Here is an 18,764-nt window from a genome sequence, read left to right on the forward strand (position 1 = left end):
TTTTCACAGCAGAAATAGATGACGTAGTTCACATCTGGTTTTGATATTTTTATTTTTATCATGATTGTCACTGTGATATTGTGAAATTTCAAGATAATTGGATCGATTTGAAAAGCAAGATTCAAATAAGGTGATTGACAGATAAAAGTGAACCACACAGAGCTGTTATTTTCACTAAACTGTGGGAGATAATGTAAACAAATCTCAAAATTCTGAAAATGTGAAGTCATTTTCACTTCCTCAACCTGAAATCCCCCACTTCTAAATTGATTATTCGTTTTTTCTACTTCTAGGCACCATCATGGGGAACCAGCTGACAGGTGTGGCTCCATCTCAGATCCTACCAGTGGACCACTACCTAACTGATGTCGTAGACTATGAATTTGAAAGCAAGTGAGTTCATGATAAGGCTTCAAAATATCGTATGAGCTTGAGTGGTGAATTTTGAATCTGAATTCAGCAGATTGCACGAGATGGTATGATATCGACATTCAGATCTTTCAAAGGATGAGATTAAAAGACTACAAGGAGGGAGACATTTTGATGTCTTTGGCTGGTCTTATCAGTGAGCTGAGAGTGATCTACCGTGATTGAATGAAGTTGAAGTATTTGGTGAAAAGTTTACGAAATGTTGACTATAAAGACAAATTGAGATGATTTAACTATCTTTTATATGTTGATTGATCTCTGTTACAGCATGGGCAGTACAAGATTCTTCAAAGTTGCCAAGGCCCGCTTCAAAGAAGGTCCAGCCGTGGTGAAGGTTTTCGTGATCCATGATCCATCACTGCCATTGAAAACATACAGTGATCAGGTGGAAGGTATTGTGTTCAACTTTATTTTAATTTCTTTCGAAGAACAAGGTTTGTTAAAGAGGTTGAATCGAGAAATGCTTCCAAAAATGGCAAGTTTTAAACAGCCTTTTCAAAATCCTTGAGGAGATAAGCTCATGGACTGGTGCTCTTTCACAGTCAATGAGCTTTCAAAGCCCATCAGTTCCCAAAACTCCATTTGTCTAGTTTGAAATTGCCATTACCTTAATGGTTAAAATTCAGCCATTGTGTCACTGAGGGCAAGGTGGTTTGTGTCATTCTCATTTCAAACACTGCAAAATCATATTACAATGGATTATATGATTGTCCTTTGACCTCGAGTATCATGAAAAATATTTTTTACAGGAATCAGATTGCGACTACAGAATGCATCAAATTGTTTGCCGTTCAGCAAAGCTGCTGTAAGTTTCATTTCATTGTTCTAGGTTCCTACTGTGTTGTGGGTCTCTTGTGGGCTAGAATTAGTGAAAACTTCGGTATTGATCTCAAGATAATGCATCAGCAGTTCAGGCCTCAGATTTTCCATATTTTCGTTAAAGAGTAAATTCCTTTGATACTCATACAGATGTATTGTGGGACTTTACACCATTGTTTGAATGATTCCCTCAGATCTTTGATTAAGATTTCTATCTGGCAATTACATTTTTCATTTCCATTGTTTTCCAGCTCTCCGACAAGGCGGCATTACTCTTCCGAGAATATGTCAAAGACAGTTTGTACGATCGGATGAGTACTCGGCCCTTCCTTAACGGCATTGAGAAGAAATGGATTGCATTCCAGCTGCTCTGTGCTCTCAACCAAGCTCACAAACTCAAAGTATGTACTGTAGTAATGCCCTGTTTGATCGCCGGACTGAGAAATTATGGTAGTCTTGCAGTATGCGGACTGATGTCAGGTTGCCCTCCCGCCCTTGTAAAATTTTGGGCTTTTTCACATAGTCAGGTCTCTTTTTAAGTGGGCTTGTAGACCACACTGTCCTGTTTCTCTTTCATGATGTGTTATTTTTCTCTTAGGTCTGCCATGGTGATATAAAATCAGAGAACGTGATGATGAGCAGCTGGACATGGCTTCTTCTTGCAGACTTTGCAAATTTTAAGCCAACATATCTGCCGGAGGTAAGCTAATCGTGCTATTCTCTCCCATAACTGTAATTCTCATTTCTACTTTAAATCTTGAAGCATGAGAAAGTTTTTAGCTCTCTTAGTCGATCTTATTTGCTCTGATCTTAAAGTGAGTCTCCAAATTTCTTTCTAATACCAGGATAACCCAGCCGATTTCTCCTATTTCTTCGACACGTCTCGTAGACGGACGTGCTACATTGCACCGGAGAGATTTATAGAAAGTGTGGTGTGGAACTCTGAGGTGGCGGCACCTATTGACCTGACAAGCAATGAAATCAAGAAGGGCGACCTCACGCCAGCCATGGATATATTCTCTGCAGGGTAAGAATCAGGTTTTATTGTTACATTTCTTAGTTTGTTCCTCTAGGGGAAATATCTGACTTCATATCTATCAATGCCACCAAAGAAAAAGGACAGCATCATGCTGTGGGTTGGAAAATGGGTGACCCTTGTTTCATTTTACTTTTACAGATGTGTGATTACAGAACTATTCACCGATGGCCACCCTCCGTTTGATCTCTCACAGTTGCTCGGTTACAGATGTGGAGAATACAGCCCTTGGAAGATTGTGGAGAAAATAGATGACTTCAATGTGAAGGTCAGTACTCAAGTTCTGTCTGAAGTAGCAAAATCCCAAACCTCTTCCCTGCCTGACTTCGTGTTGCTTTCCTTTCCAATTTGTGTTTTTGACTTAGTCAAAATTTAATCAATTCCAGATGCTAGTTCGTCATATGATGCAAAAGGATCCGAATTTGCGCCTCTCTGCAGAGGAGTACCTCATCCAACAAAGAGGCAAAGCATTCCCCGAGTACTTCTACACATTCCTGAAGCTGTACCTTCAGAGGTTTGCTAGTCCTCCAATACTTGCTGCTGAGGAGAGAATAATGAGGTATGATTGAAAAGGATGGTCACCATTCTTTAAACCAGACATAATTCATAACATATTCTCTCTGCCAATACTAGCTTCCATGTTGTATTAGTGACTGTACAATATAGATTTCGATCTGTTGTAAAACTTCATATCGTATTTATTATTAGAATGGGCTCATTGAGACCTTTGCAATGCATGGTCATGTCAATAGGTTTTGTGTTTTCACTTTTGGAGTAAATTTCTATGTTTGACGGTGGCAACAGACATGGCCAGTCCGACAGTTGATGTATATTGACTCTATTGTTTCAGAATCAAGAAAGACATTGATGATATTCTGAAGAACCTTGACGTCGATAAAGACAACTCAGAGGAAAACACTGGACTTGTTTTGATCATTTCACTCATCACGTCATCGCTCAGGAGTCTCAGGGTAAGAGTCATTTAAGAAGTGGCAAATCTGATTCTGATTCTCACAACTGGCCATTGACTCAGCTCGCTTGGCAGCTAGACCAATCTCCAACTCTTTTGTCTTTTGCACCACGATCAACCTGGTCTTCCCCTCTGTTACATAATAATAACAGTGTGTGTCTTATTTCATTGATAGTACTGCCACACTAAGCTGGTTGGCTTGGAGCTCCTGCTACAGTTGACCAACTATGTTACCTCTGAGATTATCCTCGATAGGCTAATTCCTTTCATGGTAAGTTTAGCTTCAAACTCTAACTTCGTATTTTGCAAAAAGTCATTTATCAGTCTGGAGCTTTACTAGTGTCCTGGTTGAATCAGTAAGTTGTGAGCTGATGTGTCTCACAATTAACCTCAAAGCTGCTAAGACAAAAACAAATTACTATAGATAAAAGAGGTACTGTAAAGATAAGGAGAACAGCCATCACTTTGCAACATCTTTCCATTTCAGCTTTGGTTTGCCAATGATCCGTTACCTAGGGTGAGGGCGGAGGCACTTCATACCATCACAGAGTGCCTATCGAGGGTCAAAACGCTCCCTAGAAGTGACGCCAACATATTTCCCGAGTACATTCTGCCAAGTCTTGTAAGTAGATTCCTCCTCTCTATAGGTTTCATGACCCTGGTTTCATACATTTGAATGTTTCAAGCTAGCTGATAATTGATATTGGATTGTAGTGGAAATATTTAAGGCCAGAGTGTCACACTGAGTACAGTCACCCTAACTGTCTTCCTTGGGCATTGAACAAAGGGATTTCACCATGTTCTTATCAGCATGCAGAAAGCATTGATTATCGTACCAATCTGCTGTCATCTATGATCTTGTGCAGTGCTTGTAGGTTTGATCCATTTTGCCATTGTCTTTGGTCTGTCCATTAACCATTGCCATTCCTGTCTTCAGAATCATCTAACCCAGGACAAAGCAGTAATGGTGCGCGTGAAATACGCCGAAAAGATAGCACAACTTGCCGAGACGGCGCTCAGCTTCCTCGAGATGGTCCAACTCAACAACACATCAGGTGAAACTGGGAGACGGGAGAGTATGATAAACGTCACCGCAGATTATGAGGTGAGATTAAAAACCTGATAATGTGGAAAAGAAGTAATTTGATCGGAGTCGCTTCCTCAATATCTTAGTTAGCTTCTCCATGATGTTTAACTTAAAGGGTTAATTTGTTTTATGTAACAGGTTAGCTATGATGCGGAACTACAGGCCCTTCACGAGATGATCCAACAGAAGGTAGTCAAGCTGCTCAGCGACCCTGACAACATTGTCAAGAGGACACTGCTTGAAAATGGCATCACGAGGCTCTGTGTGTTCTTTGGACGACAAAAAGGTTGGGGATGTCGTGAAATATTTTGTCTCAAAACTTCTAATTCTTAAGTGTATGACATCTGCAGTTTAGTTTTTGGTTTAACTTCATCATGGGTTAATAAACGTTTATGAAGTACAGTAAACTTGTCAACATTTGCTTCAGTACATGCACTTGATTACTCACGTCTCCCATTCTATTTTCAGCTAATGATGTCCTTCTGTCTCATATGATCACATTCCTTAATGACAAGGTAAGATGCCACATATCACAATTACTCAGCATCCAGATTACCTTTGACACTAACTGTTTTTCATTCCCTACAAGCAAGAAACCTGTTATGATCTTGCTCATTCGAACTAGGTGCCACAAGTGATACTCTAAAACAAACTTAGTGTATGCTATTGTTACTAATATGAATACGAGGAGAAGGAAAGATCTCATCAAAGTAAATTCAACTGCTCTTTCTATATTTCATTGTTTTCTCTTTGTCAGTATGACTGGCACCTTCGTGGGTCGTTCTTCGACAGCATCGTAGGTGTAGCAGCATATGTAGGATGGCAGAGCTCAACAATAATCAAACCACTTATGCAGCAGGTGAGTCATAACACTGGCATTTGAACCAAGCAGAGCTCCGCACCAAAAGCTTGTCATAACATTGGCATAAGACCTGTGTTATTTTCCTCTACTTGGTTATTGGACAAATCTTCTATTTGGCGAGAGGCTAATGTTAACAATAAATTGTGATAAATGTTTTTGTGCAACTGGCCCCAGGTTGGTGTACAGATCTATAGATTATTATTTTCTGAACACTTTCATCTTGCTTGTAGGGATTGAGTGACACAGAAGAACAAGTGATTCAGAAGACGCTGTCTGCTCTCACGTCTATGGTCGAGTTGGGTCTGCTGCAGAAACCTCTCCTGCATGAATTCCTCACTGAGGTTGTCTGCTTCCTATGTCATCCCGTAAGTATAATGGAACCTCTCTATTAAGGACACCCTTGGGACTGACAAGTGCTTGATACAATGTAAAGAGGGCAACTCTTTTTGGTTGTGTTGGTTTCCTTGGCCCAAATAATGTCGAAAGAGCCAATAATGAGCCAGATTAGAGGTAATCCTCTATGTAATTTTCTCCCCTAATCCAGCCTCTTCATCCCTGGCAATGTTTCTACGTCAATTTCCAACCAAACTAATCTCACTTGCATCTTCTCAATTCACTTGCAGGGTGTGTATGTACGACATGGAGCTGTCGGATTTGTGTCGGCGATCGCCAAGTCTCTCAACATAGCAGACGTTCATTGCTTTCTTCTCCCACTCATCCAACCATTCCTGAAGCAGCAGATCATTCAAGTGGATAATGAGGTACTGGGCACATTTGAAAACTTGACATTGCTGAAAATAAAATTTCCGAATATTGATAGAATTCTTCCCCTAGAGCTACAACCTTGGCCCTGTTGAGTGGCTTATAGAGCTATTGTGCTCCTCTCAAGGCAATCACGATATGATTTTGGCAAAACTTCAAATCTCATTGCTCTGTCAAAATATTGAATATCATTAATTTCTTCTCCGGTGCTACAGGTTATCCTGCTGAATGCGTTAAAGGAGCCTGTGCCTAGGTCTGTCTATGATTACATCTTGCGGTCTCAGCTGATTGATAAATTATTCGAGAGTCTGGAGGACCGGCAGCTTATTCGTAACATCTGTCGGCCAGGACATAAGCCAGCCTACCAGGAACTTGATGAGAGTCTAAATCAGCTCTTTAGAAAGTTGACGTCCCAGGGTATGACGGAATCAGATGAAGATAAACTCATGGTGAGTACAGGTACTCTTTTTCCCGCATTTGAATTTTGTACATCAATGCATGTAAATGATGTACACTCTTTGTTCAATATACATTTAGCTTTCACGTGTATTGATGCTTTTTCAGGCTATGAAGGATTTCATGTTGAAGTTACACAGATCAAGAGCAGGGTAAGTGTGGTACACAATCTGGGTTTTCTCTCTCAAAATTTGTCCAGTTTATGGCAGAGCACTAGATTTTTATGGTGTTCATCAATTTCTCATGACTTATAATCGATGCTGTCCTCTTTCACTTTATGCGAATCAGAGGATTTGGGTAAGAAGTGTTTCCGTTTAATATTCGAATACTGCATCCAGAATACTACGTCTTTTTGCATGATTGTGAGTCATAAGGTTGATAAGATGGCAGCTGTTTTGTTTTATAACTGTTTTAAGGTGCCAGTTGTTGATCATTTTTGAAAAGTAAGTTTTGGGAAAGAAGCCCATCAACGCTTTTGATAAATCTTGCTGTCAATTTTCATCTTAGGTCCAACTCGTATAACAATGCATACTTTGGGTAAGATTACATTTGACTGTTATGTAGTGTCAGAGTACTTTTCCATCTATCTCTCTTACTTCTTTATTCATACATGTACCAAGTAGTTCCTGGAATATGCTATACATGTAGTTTCTTTGGATTTTAGCACTATCACAATATTTTCAAAGGGTGGTGATAGACGAGACAAATTTGTTTCATAAGTAGTTAAGCAGTTTAAGCTGTTAATGAATCAGATGTATTCGACAGTATGAAGAAATGGGAAAAGGCAAATCGGGGTACAGTTCCTTTAAAAGTAAACATTCAAACAGTTAAAGACCTCCAAACACATTTCACCTCATTTATTTTGCATTGCATAGGCCGAATGGGTGAATTTTTGGAGATACATTTCCAGCATGGATTGAACTGACTGAATCAAATTTACTGATCAGATTGTAGAAATGTTTTTGACAGAGCTGATGAAATTCAATCTTCTTCCTTGCCAAAGCTTTTCTTTCCCTCTTAATATCTCCTGCACAGTCCTGTAGTGTGAGAAGTCTGCAAATGCCTTTGGGTGCTGCACTCAACGTGTGTAGAGTGGTCATGCTTCAATGCACTTTGCACAAATTTCGACAGGCATTACATGTACTGTATCTGTCTTTGCACTAGATTTCCATGGGACCAGGTTTCAGCAGACTTGATACATGTAGATGAACTACTGGGTATCAGCCTGTGACAGGTCCCTGAAGTGTTGCGCTGATCAGAATAGATATCTCAAAAACAAACGATAAATTGGAGGGGTGATCTGTATCTCTCCTTGTTTGTTGTATGATTTCTGTATAAAATTTGTCTCCCCAGCAATGAGGAGTCTGTTATCTATTCTGAACAACATCCACTGTACTTGCCGTCATACCATCTTGCTTGAATCGTGGTCTGTCTCGTTCTTCTAGGTCATCAGAATCGTCGAGTTTTGAAGAGGAGGCTGCGAAACAGGGTGTTGTTAATTTGGGTGTGTTGGGAAACAAGATGACGATCCGTCACGCTGACCTCATCAAACCACTTGAGGCTAAGATTGACCAACAAGCAGCACAAAGCAGGTATGTTTTGTGCTTTGATCATGTCTGCAAAATATATGATAAAGGGATGCAGAATGAATGTAATGTCAAGTGATATATTCTTAAATCCTTGTTTCAGGAGAGCAAGAAAAAAAGTGCCTGGGCCCGAGTCCCCATCCATTACCATGAACGAGGAGTGGAAGAGTATGTTTGGGGCTGCTGAGAATGATAACAGACAAGCCCCACCCTCCCCTAAACTCAAGAAAGAGCCGAGTCCACCCAAAGGGTCATCCACGGAGCCCCAGAGCCCTGGGGTTAAACCGGACCTGCCGATTACAATGTCGCAGTTACAGTCGTCTCTTGAGGGTATTCCTAAGAAGACACCGCTGCAGCAGCCTGATAGGCCACTGGTGCAGAGTAAGTTGGTGTGATACTTCTGACTTGGATGCAGTTTCGTTTTTGTCGGTTTTTAGGACTTCTAGCTGAGTGTCTCCAAGTTCACTGATTGGTTACTTACCTATCTTCCACTTCAGATCGCCATGCCAACTGTAAACTCGATCTTCGAAACCTCGTCTACAAGAAACGGGAACAGTACGAAGAAGACGTCGTCATCAAGGATCTCGTCGATAACGTGACTTGGGAGGAGCGACGCCCTCTGCCAACGAATTGGAAACCAAAAGGTCTCCTCGTGGCCCACTTACACGAGCATAGAGGTGCTGTAAACAGGTGAGAAGTCAAATGATCAAATAATCAAGTGACATCTTCCAAATTTTAGGAAATTTTCGACAGTGGTGGCAGTGGTGACGATGTCCATGGTGTTGACTTTGTTTGGTTGTCAAGAAGAGGTTGGGGTTGGTGGGTTGGTTGGTTCGTCCTTGTGACTTGATTGCATCATTCAGGGTTGGGATGTGTGTGGCAGGTTTCAAGTTGCCAAGAGTAAAGTTACCACAGTTATTTCATTCACGATTATTTCAGAATTGCTGTTAGTCATGATAATAGCTATTTTGCGACATGTTCAAATGATGGTGCTACTAAAATCTGGGACTGCAGTCGAATGGAAGGAAAGAGCACAACAAACAGATCCAAGTTGACTTACGCAAAACAAGGCGGGCAGATTCGGACGGGCGTGTTCTGTGAATCATCGTACTCAGTGGCGACTGTGTCGGATAATGGAACTATTCACATTATCAGGTAGGGTCACATATCAGATTTGGGCATTGTGGTGAATACAAAATGAGTGAATGTACAGTGCAGGACATGTACAGGGGCTACACAAATATTTTGTCTGGTAGGCAGTGAATTATAGTGTGAATAGATTTGGGGTGTGTTATGTGCAAGGGCTTTATAAAGATTGCCCCAGACCAACAGGGGTTAGAAAACATTCTGTACGAAAATCCAAAAGACAGCTCTTGTTATTAAAGACTTGCATATATCGGTAAGCAAGTGCACTTTTCAATCTCTTGTCTGAATCATTGTTCCTCAAAGTCTGATCACTCTTCTTCAGGATCGAAACAGGAACTACTCCTGCAAAGCTTGGAATCCAGAACACCAAAAATATAAACGTCGAAGAAACTGGACTTGTCGTGGATATCGGCCATTTTGAAACTGGCTCACGGTCAGTTTTAGGTTATGCGACTGTCAACGGACTCCTGATTGGCTGGGATTTGCGATCACCTACCCCTGCCTGGCAACTGCAGAACGACCCCAAACATGGTCTCATTACGTCGTTCCATATTCATCACCAGCAGTGCTGGTTGGCTTTGGGGACGAGTAGCGGGACTCACGTCTGTTGGGATATGAGGTTTCAGTTGCCAATAACGACAGTTGTGCATCCGACAGGTGAGACAGTGCTGCTAGCCTTACTACTTGTGTGTAACAGCATTGCAGTAAACTACAAATGTTCCATGCAATTTACAAAAAAATTTAAAATACTTACTTTGATTCAAGAACTGTAATTAAATATTTGGAGGTAAATTCGCATCCAAAATGCACAAGGAAGTTAATGGTCAGTCTAGGAATAGGATTCAAAAAATCTCCTCAATGCGAATGTGCTCCAGACTTGCTCCCTATTGAAGAATAGAGAGGAATACTGGCCAAAGACACCACCCTGACCACAAAACTCTGATCTATGACTATGATCAATGATGGCCTTATTGGATTGACTGCCTTCTTCTCACAAAGGCACAGGCAGTTTTAATTCCCCAAGGTGACCTTGTTACACGTACATTCCTGATCAAATGTCATATCTTTTCAGGAGCAAGAGTTCGACGTCTGATCACTCATCCCATTGAGCAGTCATGGGTGATGTCAGCAGTCCAGGGAAACAACGAGGTCTCCATGTGGGACTTGGAGACGGGTGCTAGACAAAAGACACTCTGGGCGAGCACAGCACCACCACTTTCTACCACACAGGTAAGGGAATGTATTGACAATAGCCTGGCGGTTAACACTGCTGACTACTATGCAATAGGGCCTGTGTTCAGTCCCAGTGAGAACCCTGAATTCTGGATGATCGGTGTTACTTTCAAAGAACTTACATTCAAGGCTCTTCCGAGTCATTTATATGAGACTTAAAACCTAGATTACCTGTACCTGAGTGTGTATGCTTTGAAAGGCTCAAGATCCCATCAATGATCAGATCAGGATGTTGCCAGTGACCAAACCTCAATGTAACTTGATCATTGTGATAACCGGTAATTCAAACTTTTCTTGTTATTCCAGGCATCTAGTCACTCGGTCAACGGAATGTATTTCGGCACCACAGACAACAGTTCATTTCTCCTGACAGCCGGTTCAGATATGAGGCTACGGTTCTGGGACTTGAACTTTCCATCAAACTCCAATATTGTCGCGGGTGCTGCTAGTGATCCATCGAATCATACCATAGTCACGTATAAGTAAGTGTATTTTGCCAATTTTGTAGAGGCCATAATACTAGGCTTGAAGCCAAAGGCATCTAGATTCTGTCTAGACATTAGTTCTAGCCGTCAGTACTAAAAGAGGTCGATAGGCAGGAGCTAGGGGGTCAAATTACAACCTGGGTTAAGTGTCTAGTCTAAGAAATAAGCTGAATGAGCCTTTGCTGATTGTACATGTACGACAAGGAGATAGCACTTTTTGAGTTCAAACTGGGTTAAGTGTTTAATCCAAGGAATATGCTATGCTTCTTCTGTTAATATTATCTTACTCTGATTTCAGGTCTCGGATTATAGAGAGCACTGAGGTGATCCAGGAGACGTACAGCAAGCAACGAGGCTCGGGCATCGAGGACATTCCAAGACGAGGCCCTGATGCTCCCCCTATTGGCCACCGTGATGTTATCACAGACATTAACATGTGTCATACGACGCAAGCATTCATAATTACAAGTGGTAGAGATGGTGTGGTCAAAGTGTGGAAATAAATAAATGATGAAAATTACTGGAAGATATTATGCTTAGCCAATGTGTTTTCCATGTGAAATTGCCAGACACTCAAGTGAGCTCTCCTCGTGAAATGGACTATAGAACAATGGTACAACCAGCAAGGAATGACTCCATTGGACGCATTCCAATCAGACCCAGCTAACCTCTCTTTTGAGGAGTAATGTCCGTAAAAAGTGGGCAGTTCGTCTTTGAATTGGACAAACCGTCAGCGACCAGCTCATTGCAATGTGGCAGTGTACAAATGTTTGTCCGTGTAGCAGGCTCATATCAAAGAGTGTTGTCTCTACTGAATTCAGTCCTGTGATCGGGGTCAATGCAATGAAAATAGATTTGAAGGAGAACAAATGTAAGTATTGATGTACATTTATTAGAGGTTCAATAATGTACATACATGTAGATGTTAAAGAACAATAAATGATATTATGAATGAATTAGCTTTTTGTTTTGTGTATCAATGAAATCGGAGGTAACATCACAATGCCACGCCAACTGCAGACAGCCTACAAATAGACAAGTTTGAGAAAGACAGCCGGAGCCACTTAGTCTACAGCAAATGCATTGCGGGCGTAGGCTAACATGGAAGAAGAAGAGTGCCCTTCAAACATCGCATGTGTGACTGGACATCACAAAGTACCAAACTCCATTAAATTATGACGAATGGAGGCAACTGCTTCTTCCATCCGTCTCCATTGTGTACCCGAGCATGATAGACTGATCAAAATTTAAATCCTTGTATTGCTCAGGACACACTCAACCAACAGATGTACTAATGTCATTGAATATAACACTCCATGCACGCATGGAGTGTGGTCTTAACCAAACTTGTCTTCTTGTACATGTATTGCACACATGCACGGAGTGTGGTCCAAACCTTTCCCAAACTTGTCTGTGTACGTACATGGTAATCTAATGAAACCAGGCATGCAGGAGACATCTTTCCAAGAGCAATTAAGAGAATGCTTGACTGTAATATTTGCACAGTTTCTGATAGTTCTCCATAAAGAATTAATGCCATAATAAATTGACCTGAAACCCAGTTTATTGTGTAAAGATATATATCCATAACAACATTAACAAGCAGATATCTGATATTTGGAATGGCAAACAAGCTAAAAATGGCCATACATACATTGCACAGTGAGAATGGCGCTAAACTTTGCAGTAAACTTAAAGGGACTAAAATTAACAAATCATTATGAACTAATACAGTAGTCCTTTACTACAAAGGTTGTGCAGAGACATACATTGTGTACTCAATAAACAGGTCATACCTCCTTTATCAAGTATGTGCCAGAACTGGAAATAGACAATCATGGACCACAAAGAAAAAGACCTTACAGATTATCAGCAGGGTTGATATACATTTACTAATGACATCACAGATACAGGTGCTGTAGAGGAGCAGTTCTTTGATTTTGCAACAAATTCTCGCACTCGATTCTTACAAATAAAAGCATAATCCTTGACACACTCAACATGGGTAAATAGTTTTTCAATTTCTTAGTAATTGCACAAAATGATATAGATTAAAATGCCGACAGGGAGCTATCAGTCTGGTCTGACTGAGAGACTAGAATTTGAATATCAAATGCTAATAGCGCCAATTTACTGCAAAGTTGTTGAGACACCTACATGTATTGGTGAAACTTAAATCTAGATGCATAAGTTTCCATGAAAATAATATAAAGAGCATGGAGATTCTAACAGGCAATGAGATTCCACATTTAAGAAAGGAAAACAGAACTGAAGTGCAAAGCAGACGAGCACTATCTACCTCCTCTGACATCGCATGCAACAAAAATTGTTGTAAATGTTTTGTCTGAATCGTTCAGGCCTTGGTTTTCTTTCAAATTTGGTTTTCATCAATCTTACCTCTGAAAGCCAACTAGTAGTTTGCACTCCAGAGCCCCAAACAACAGGATTGGAACAAAACATTTACAAATGGCCTTTAGTCTGGCAAGGCTAAATGGAAACTTTTCAATGACAAATCTACTTGTTCTTGCTATTGACTTTGTTTATCTCCTTGAGGATTTTCCTGGTGACGTCTCGTCCATGGTCCAGGATTTTCCTCGGAATCTGCTGCATCACTACTCGAACCTAGAAAGAGGAAATAAATAAATAAATAAATCAAGTAAGTAAAAGTTAAGTTTGTAGGTCAAATTCTTCCCATGATAGTTCCCAGGCACTATTGCGTGGTAGCCAGCAATGTTATCCACTAGGCTATGAGACTCCTCTAGTCTGCTAACAGTACCTTAAACCTCTACTGTGGCTTTGTAGGGGAGTTAATGGAATAACATCAAGACTGGGATGATGATCAAACTTTGGGACAAGAGAGACAACCATAGTTGCAGCGTACTCTGGCCTACCTGATGCAATGGGGAAAGACTGTAGAAATTGGGTGGAAGGCTCTTCCGTGGTAAGTTGCCAGCCTTGAAGATCTCTTCAAGGATTATCTTGTAGTTATTATCATTCATCACTTGACTTGATATGGCTATGGTCTCTTCGACATTGTATGCCTAGAATAGGAAAGGAAAACATGCCATGAACGGAGTGACACAGCCAGGGCAGGGTGAAGTGTTATTTGAATCTTTCACTACTGTTGAGTGATTGAGACGTTTTCAGTAAGCACATATACTCATGTGTCTGGCCATCAACTAAGTCATTCGCATGACAAGACATGGCATCTTGACCCTCAAGATTTGGATCCACTCCGCCGACCCAGAGTCTCTGAGCAGAGGTTATGGAAAGAGGTTATGTAACTCTGATGGTTCAGAATGAGACATGGAGGTCTTCTTACCAGGAAAACATTGTTGAGAAGCAGGAAGAAAAACCCACCTGGTGAAACCATCCAGTTGGAATAATCAACAGCTCCCCGGGATGCTGGTCGAACATGATTGCCTTGGTATTTTTAAACTTTGGATATTTGGCAACAGATTCTGGATCAAATGCATCAACCGGACTGTTGTATTTGAAACAATCCAATGGAAAGTTGGACAGCCTATTTTCATAAAGGTACATGTGTTCATCCTGTACAGGTGGATACAGCTGGAACATGGAGCAGTCGGAGCATAAGTTATTGAATACAGTAAGACTGAAAACTTGTGCAATTGGGTCACGGTGATGAAAAGATAATGTCCTGAAAATACATTGGGAAGTTGGATCTCCATTGTAATGGATGATTTTTCAGAAAATCTCAAAATATTTAGGTATCTCAAGTGCCTCCATGCAGTGTTTGGCATTGAGAAAATGGCTGGCCTTTGATAGAGGTCCTACCTTCCATCTTTTTATCCCCTTTAACACAGCATTGGTCCCTGTCCAGTTGTATGGGTCAATATGCAAGGCAGATCTAGAGTAGGCTGTACCCCACAGCAGCATGGCATTCCACGGACGAATTGGCTCAGGAAACTCTTCATAGTAGTCTTGCATTAGATAGACCTACAATTGTTAAAGGGGCACAAAATGATAAAATTGATATCCCAGTCTTCAAGTAGGATGCTGAGAAATGGAAACCCTGATGAGATACATTAAAACTAGACATGATGCCAAGGAGGATGTTTGTTATGTATGACCCTGAAAGATGGGAATTAGATATTAAAAATGTCTTCCAGGCAGCCATATTGAAAAGTTGAGTACCTGTGGCACTGATTGTTGACAGACAGCAATGAAATTTTGAAAAATCCTTCAATAGACTTACAGCTTCTCCAATATCCTTCTTAAGATGTGGCCGAGTGGGAATGAACAGTTCATCTTGTATGTAGGTCCAAGTATGAGGTTTTCCTTCATGTGAATGCTGGGCAAATAGTTCTAGCGGGAGGGCAAGGCCCTCTGCTCGTGCCAAATCACCCTGAAATGAAAGAATGATACGGTTGAATCTTCATGCCAGACTGAAGTCGATACTCGGTTCTCCCTCTTCTTCTGCATTCGGAATTTTTGAGAAGCACGCTAAACAGTCAGTTTTTTTTCGGTAACAAAGCCGGCGTTCCAAGAGAGTACCACCACAGAGCTATGTGGTCAGGTTGGTGTCCGTTTGGGACCAAAACGAGTGTCATTAATAGAGAGGGTGTCTTTGATAGAGAGGCGTCCACTGAGGGAGGTTCCACTGTATTTGGAGAAAAGTAATGCGAATTGGATTTGATTAGAAACTTACTGATACAGCTTTCATCGTAGTCCTGTCCTTTCCATAATACTTCGTAAAAAATTCTTTGCTCCAATGAAAAGCGGCCCATTTGGGCACGACGTCTGTCACCACAACAGGCCTGAAAACAGATGATTAAAAAAAATCAGGACAAATACCTTGTGCAAGGTACAGTACATGAGAAAAAACGAAATAAATGAGAGTCACAAGTCCAAGAACAAGTCTGCTCTATGCGAATTACTGTAACAGTATCAATGCTGAAAGTTAATGAATAAAGTACCGGTAGATTATTTAGTTGCAATTTTTAACTAGGCCTAATTTAAAATTAAAATTGACTTTTAAAATTGATCAATTGAATGTTACAGATATACTCTATTCGTACCATTTTCCATCATAGACATCATGAAACTCAGTCAGTGACAGCTTCTGTCGTTTATCCACACCATTCCTGTTGTAAGGGAAGTCGTACTTTTTCATATTCTCCTCTCGTATCTGATAAAGTTCAGTATAATTAACGGAATACGGATGCCACGTCAAGCGATCGGCACTCCGATACGTATGAAAGGCATATTCGATGATATACTTTGTCCCAATTGCCAGAATTGCAACACCAAGTCCAATGATCGAGAAAGTGAAAACACCCCATGCTTTGTGTTGTGGGGTTGATGGACGCTTTTTCTTCTTCGGGGTCACTGGTTTTGGTGTGTTTTCAACCGTTCCATTGGTCTGAGCCCCATTGCGGCCTTCTCTCTCAATTTTCTTGCGTTCCTTCATTTTCTCTCTCTCCTCCTGCTTCACACCGTGAACAATTTTCCAAACCTAGAACCAGAAATTTTGACAACAGTTTCAGATTTTGAATTAGTTGTTTTGCTTCAACCTTGTCCAGCTGAAAGTGAAACAACGATTCGTTCAAAGAAATAAAGTGAATCAAAAAACTGTTTTGGCAAAAATTGCTGAAGCTAACCTGATGCAGACAATGGAAAACCACAAAATCAAAAATACTAACACAGAACTACACAATGCGTTGTGTCTCCTCCAGGGCTGTGTACTATAACTCTTGGTATTGATTGACACAACTACAGGTGGACGCACAATAATATGACGTCGGCTTGCAACTAATACTATCGACCAATATTCAACTACCGACAAGTCCACCTCAGGGGTGAGTCAATAGTATCACCAGGGACAACCCATATGTTAGATATAGTGGAGATGCCAGCATATTTTATGTGTAGTTATATACATGAAGATGCAATCAGCATAGCAGGCGGCTATTTAAAAAGTGTAAGAGTAGACTACAGTAAGGCCAATCAAATTAGAAAATGCTTGTTTTTCATCAGTCCACAGATGTGAAATGGTCTAGCATAAAAAAAGTCAAATCATATTACTGTACATATACATTCACCATTATTTTAATTTTGGGGGCAAAGCAATTTGTCCAATAGACTTGCATCGCAAGGGAAAACTTTCATATGTCCTAATGTTTGTGCTACACTGGCAAACAAAAGCCATCAAAACTGTGATGAAACTAAGGAAAAATGACCCATTTTTTCAAAAACAGCCAAGAAAAAAAGTAATCTGTTCTCATTTTATTTGCCTTAGCGATTAGATTGTGTTTGCCTGCCAAATGTTCTCTGCCACAAAATCAATGACAATTGCTCTTCTCGCCGTGGGACAGGCAATCAGGTCCCAAAGATCATTTGATTTTTAAAATGGTCTCTCTGCAAGCTTTCCTGATTCTAACTACAATCGAATACGCGCAAGTTGAAGCCATATCACCTCAAAAAAGAAAATATGTGACCCGCTCTACCAAAACTAGGCGCTTGTCGCATCTGAACTTGACAGGTTGATACGGACTTGTTGTTCATTTCCCTATTGTAGACCTTTTGTGAAATGTGACCAAATCAGTTTGTAATAGATTTAACAAAAGGTCTCAATAGGGAAATGAACAACAAGTCCGTATCAACCTGTCGAGTTCAGATGCGACAAGCGCCTAGTTTTGGTAGAGCGAGTCACATATGTTGCGTATAAATACAAGTAAGTTGTAGAGCTCCAATGAAATAACAAAATAATTATTTGAGCTAACTTACCGCCACAAACAAAAATGGAAACATCCTGACAAGTTTTGTGGAATCACTCTTTTTACTACAGACACCAGTTGTTGAATGACTATGATAGATGAAGAGAAACCGACTATTACTAGTATTAGAAGGCTTTGCTATCCGTTCATATCACAGGTCTTTAGTTACTGGTACATGTAGTGTCATCTTCTAACACTAGGAAATGCCACAGTTAAGCCCAACGCAGTGTTTTCTTTGAATGAGGTGTGCATTGGAGGTCACGTCAGTTGCGCGCAAACCGTACCATCATCATAATGACATAACTGGGACCGGTTCCAACAAAGTGACGTATTGACTGTTCATGTACTGATGTAGGTCAGGTGTACAGCTGTGCTGTATCATACGTCGATCGACACAACACAGCAGGATTACAATCCATCAAACGGAACATGGGGTGGGGAATAGGGTACAACGATTTAACTGGTTTCTAAAAACTTGCAATCATGTACTTTTCGTGTACATATCTGTACACACAATCAGTGTAGAGTATAGTACATGTATGTACTCATGACATCATGATACGCATGTATGATGTATGAATGATGAAATTAAGAGCAAAATTCGGGGTTTTTACAGATTTATCACAATATCCACTCAAATCACATTGAAATGCGATCCGGTATATTTCAGCTATATAGTTTAACTTCACACTACACAACCAGAGCGATCGATATCCTGGCTCATTATGATAATATAATGGAAATTTCGAATCAAAATAACAAGGGAAATATTTTCATGGAGGCTGACATCTTGGCGATTTCCCTATAGTTCCGATGTCCTCCAATTTTGTGGGGGAAATTCATAAAATCTATTTTTAGATCAAAGTCGGGATATTGTGACCTGAGCGCCACTATCGGTGCTGATATAAACCAGGCTGCTGAGGGAGGTATTTCCCAAGTTTTTTGGCGGGAATAATTTGTACTGCGCAAGATGAGGCCATGAGTGAACAATAGAGTTAAGTAAACCCGCATTTGGGGCAAGTAACTTCAACTGTCCTATTATCCGGGCATCTCAATTCAGGCACAGGTTTTTGGGGGCGGTGAAGGGGGCATGTTGATATACCTGGATATTCGGAGGTAACGGAGCAATCATGCACTTGTGGGTAAAAATGAT

At 40.7% G+C, this 18,764-nt stretch overlaps 2 protein-coding genes across 5 annotated transcripts; one reads left to right on the forward strand and one right to left on the reverse strand.

Annotated features, from left to right (window-relative positions):
• Window positions 1-34: 34 nt before the first annotated feature.
• LOC135496482 (phosphoinositide 3-kinase regulatory subunit 4-like) lies at window positions 35-11,827 on the forward strand. 2 transcript variants are annotated; one of them, XM_064785841.1, is made up of 29 exons: window positions 35-130; window positions 294-393; window positions 697-821; window positions 1,179-1,234; window positions 1,500-1,649; window positions 1,847-1,948; window positions 2,094-2,275; window positions 2,426-2,552; window positions 2,671-2,843; window positions 3,135-3,255; window positions 3,430-3,525; window positions 3,742-3,876; window positions 4,192-4,359; window positions 4,480-4,627; window positions 4,810-4,856; window positions 5,099-5,200; window positions 5,434-5,568; window positions 5,827-5,964; window positions 6,181-6,414; window positions 6,530-6,573; window positions 6,929-6,958; window positions 7,867-8,013; window positions 8,111-8,388; window positions 8,505-8,697; window positions 8,947-9,162; window positions 9,476-9,810; window positions 10,226-10,383; window positions 10,693-10,868; window positions 11,170-11,827. In XM_064785841.1, the coding sequence occupies exons 2-29, from the start codon at window positions 302-304 to the stop codon at window positions 11,372-11,374; spliced, it is 4,113 nt and encodes a 1,370-aa protein (XP_064641911.1). In that variant the 5' UTR covers window positions 35-130; window positions 294-301; the 3' UTR covers window positions 11,375-11,827. The 2 variants fall into 2 exon arrangements, with proteins under 2 accessions (XP_064641911.1, XP_064641912.1); XM_064785842.1 differs by lacking the exon at window positions 6,929-6,958.
• On the reverse strand, window positions 11,795-18,399 carry LOC135496484 (uncharacterized). 3 transcript variants are annotated; one of them, XM_064785845.1, is made up of 9 exons: window positions 18,255-18,399; window positions 17,622-17,700; window positions 15,914-16,350; window positions 15,544-15,652; window positions 15,091-15,240; window positions 14,670-14,831; window positions 14,232-14,441; window positions 13,763-13,912; window positions 11,795-13,493 (listed from the first exon to the last, which is right to left on the reverse strand). In XM_064785845.1, exons 2-9 carry the CDS (start codon window positions 17,643-17,645, stop codon window positions 13,386-13,388), a joined length of 1,350 nt encoding a protein of 449 aa, XP_064641915.1. In that variant the 5' UTR covers window positions 17,646-17,700; window positions 18,255-18,399; the 3' UTR covers window positions 11,795-13,385. The 3 variants fall into 3 exon arrangements, with proteins under 3 accessions (XP_064641915.1, XP_064641913.1, XP_064641914.1); XM_064785843.1 differs by having other exon boundaries at window positions 18,226-18,399; XM_064785844.1 differs by lacking the exon at window positions 18,255-18,399 and having other exon boundaries at window positions 17,622-18,194.
• Between the last annotated feature and the right edge of the window lie 365 nt (window positions 18,400-18,764).

The sequence above is a fragment of the Lineus longissimus genome, chromosome 12 (genome assembly GCF_910592395.1).
Source record: "Lineus longissimus chromosome 12, tnLinLong1.2, whole genome shotgun sequence".
Lineage (NCBI taxonomy): Eukaryota > Metazoa > Nemertea > Pilidiophora > Heteronemertea > Lineidae > Lineus > Lineus longissimus.

Coding starts and splice junctions, on each gene's coding strand:
- LOC135496484 (XM_064785845.1), bottom strand. CDS start 17,645: ATGTTTCCATTTTTGTTTGTGGCG. Junction 16,351..17,621: donor TTCCATTTTTGTTTGTGGCG/GTAAGTTAGCTC, acceptor TTCTGGTTCTAG/GTTTGGAAAATTGTTCACGG. Junction 14,832..15,090: donor AGAAGGATATTGGAGAAGCT/GTAAGTCTATTG, acceptor TAACAATTGTAG/GTCTATCTAATGCAAGACTA.
- LOC135496482 (XM_064785841.1), top strand. CDS start 302: ATGGGGAACCAGCTGACAGGTGTGGCTCCATCTCAGATCCTACCAGTG. Junction 5,965..6,180: donor TCATTCAAGTGGATAATGAG/GTACTGGGCACA, acceptor CCGGTGCTACAG/GTTATCCTGCTGAATGCGTT. Junction 6,415..6,529: donor CAGATGAAGATAAACTCATG/GTGAGTACAGGT, acceptor ATGCTTTTTCAG/GCTATGAAGGATTTCATGTT.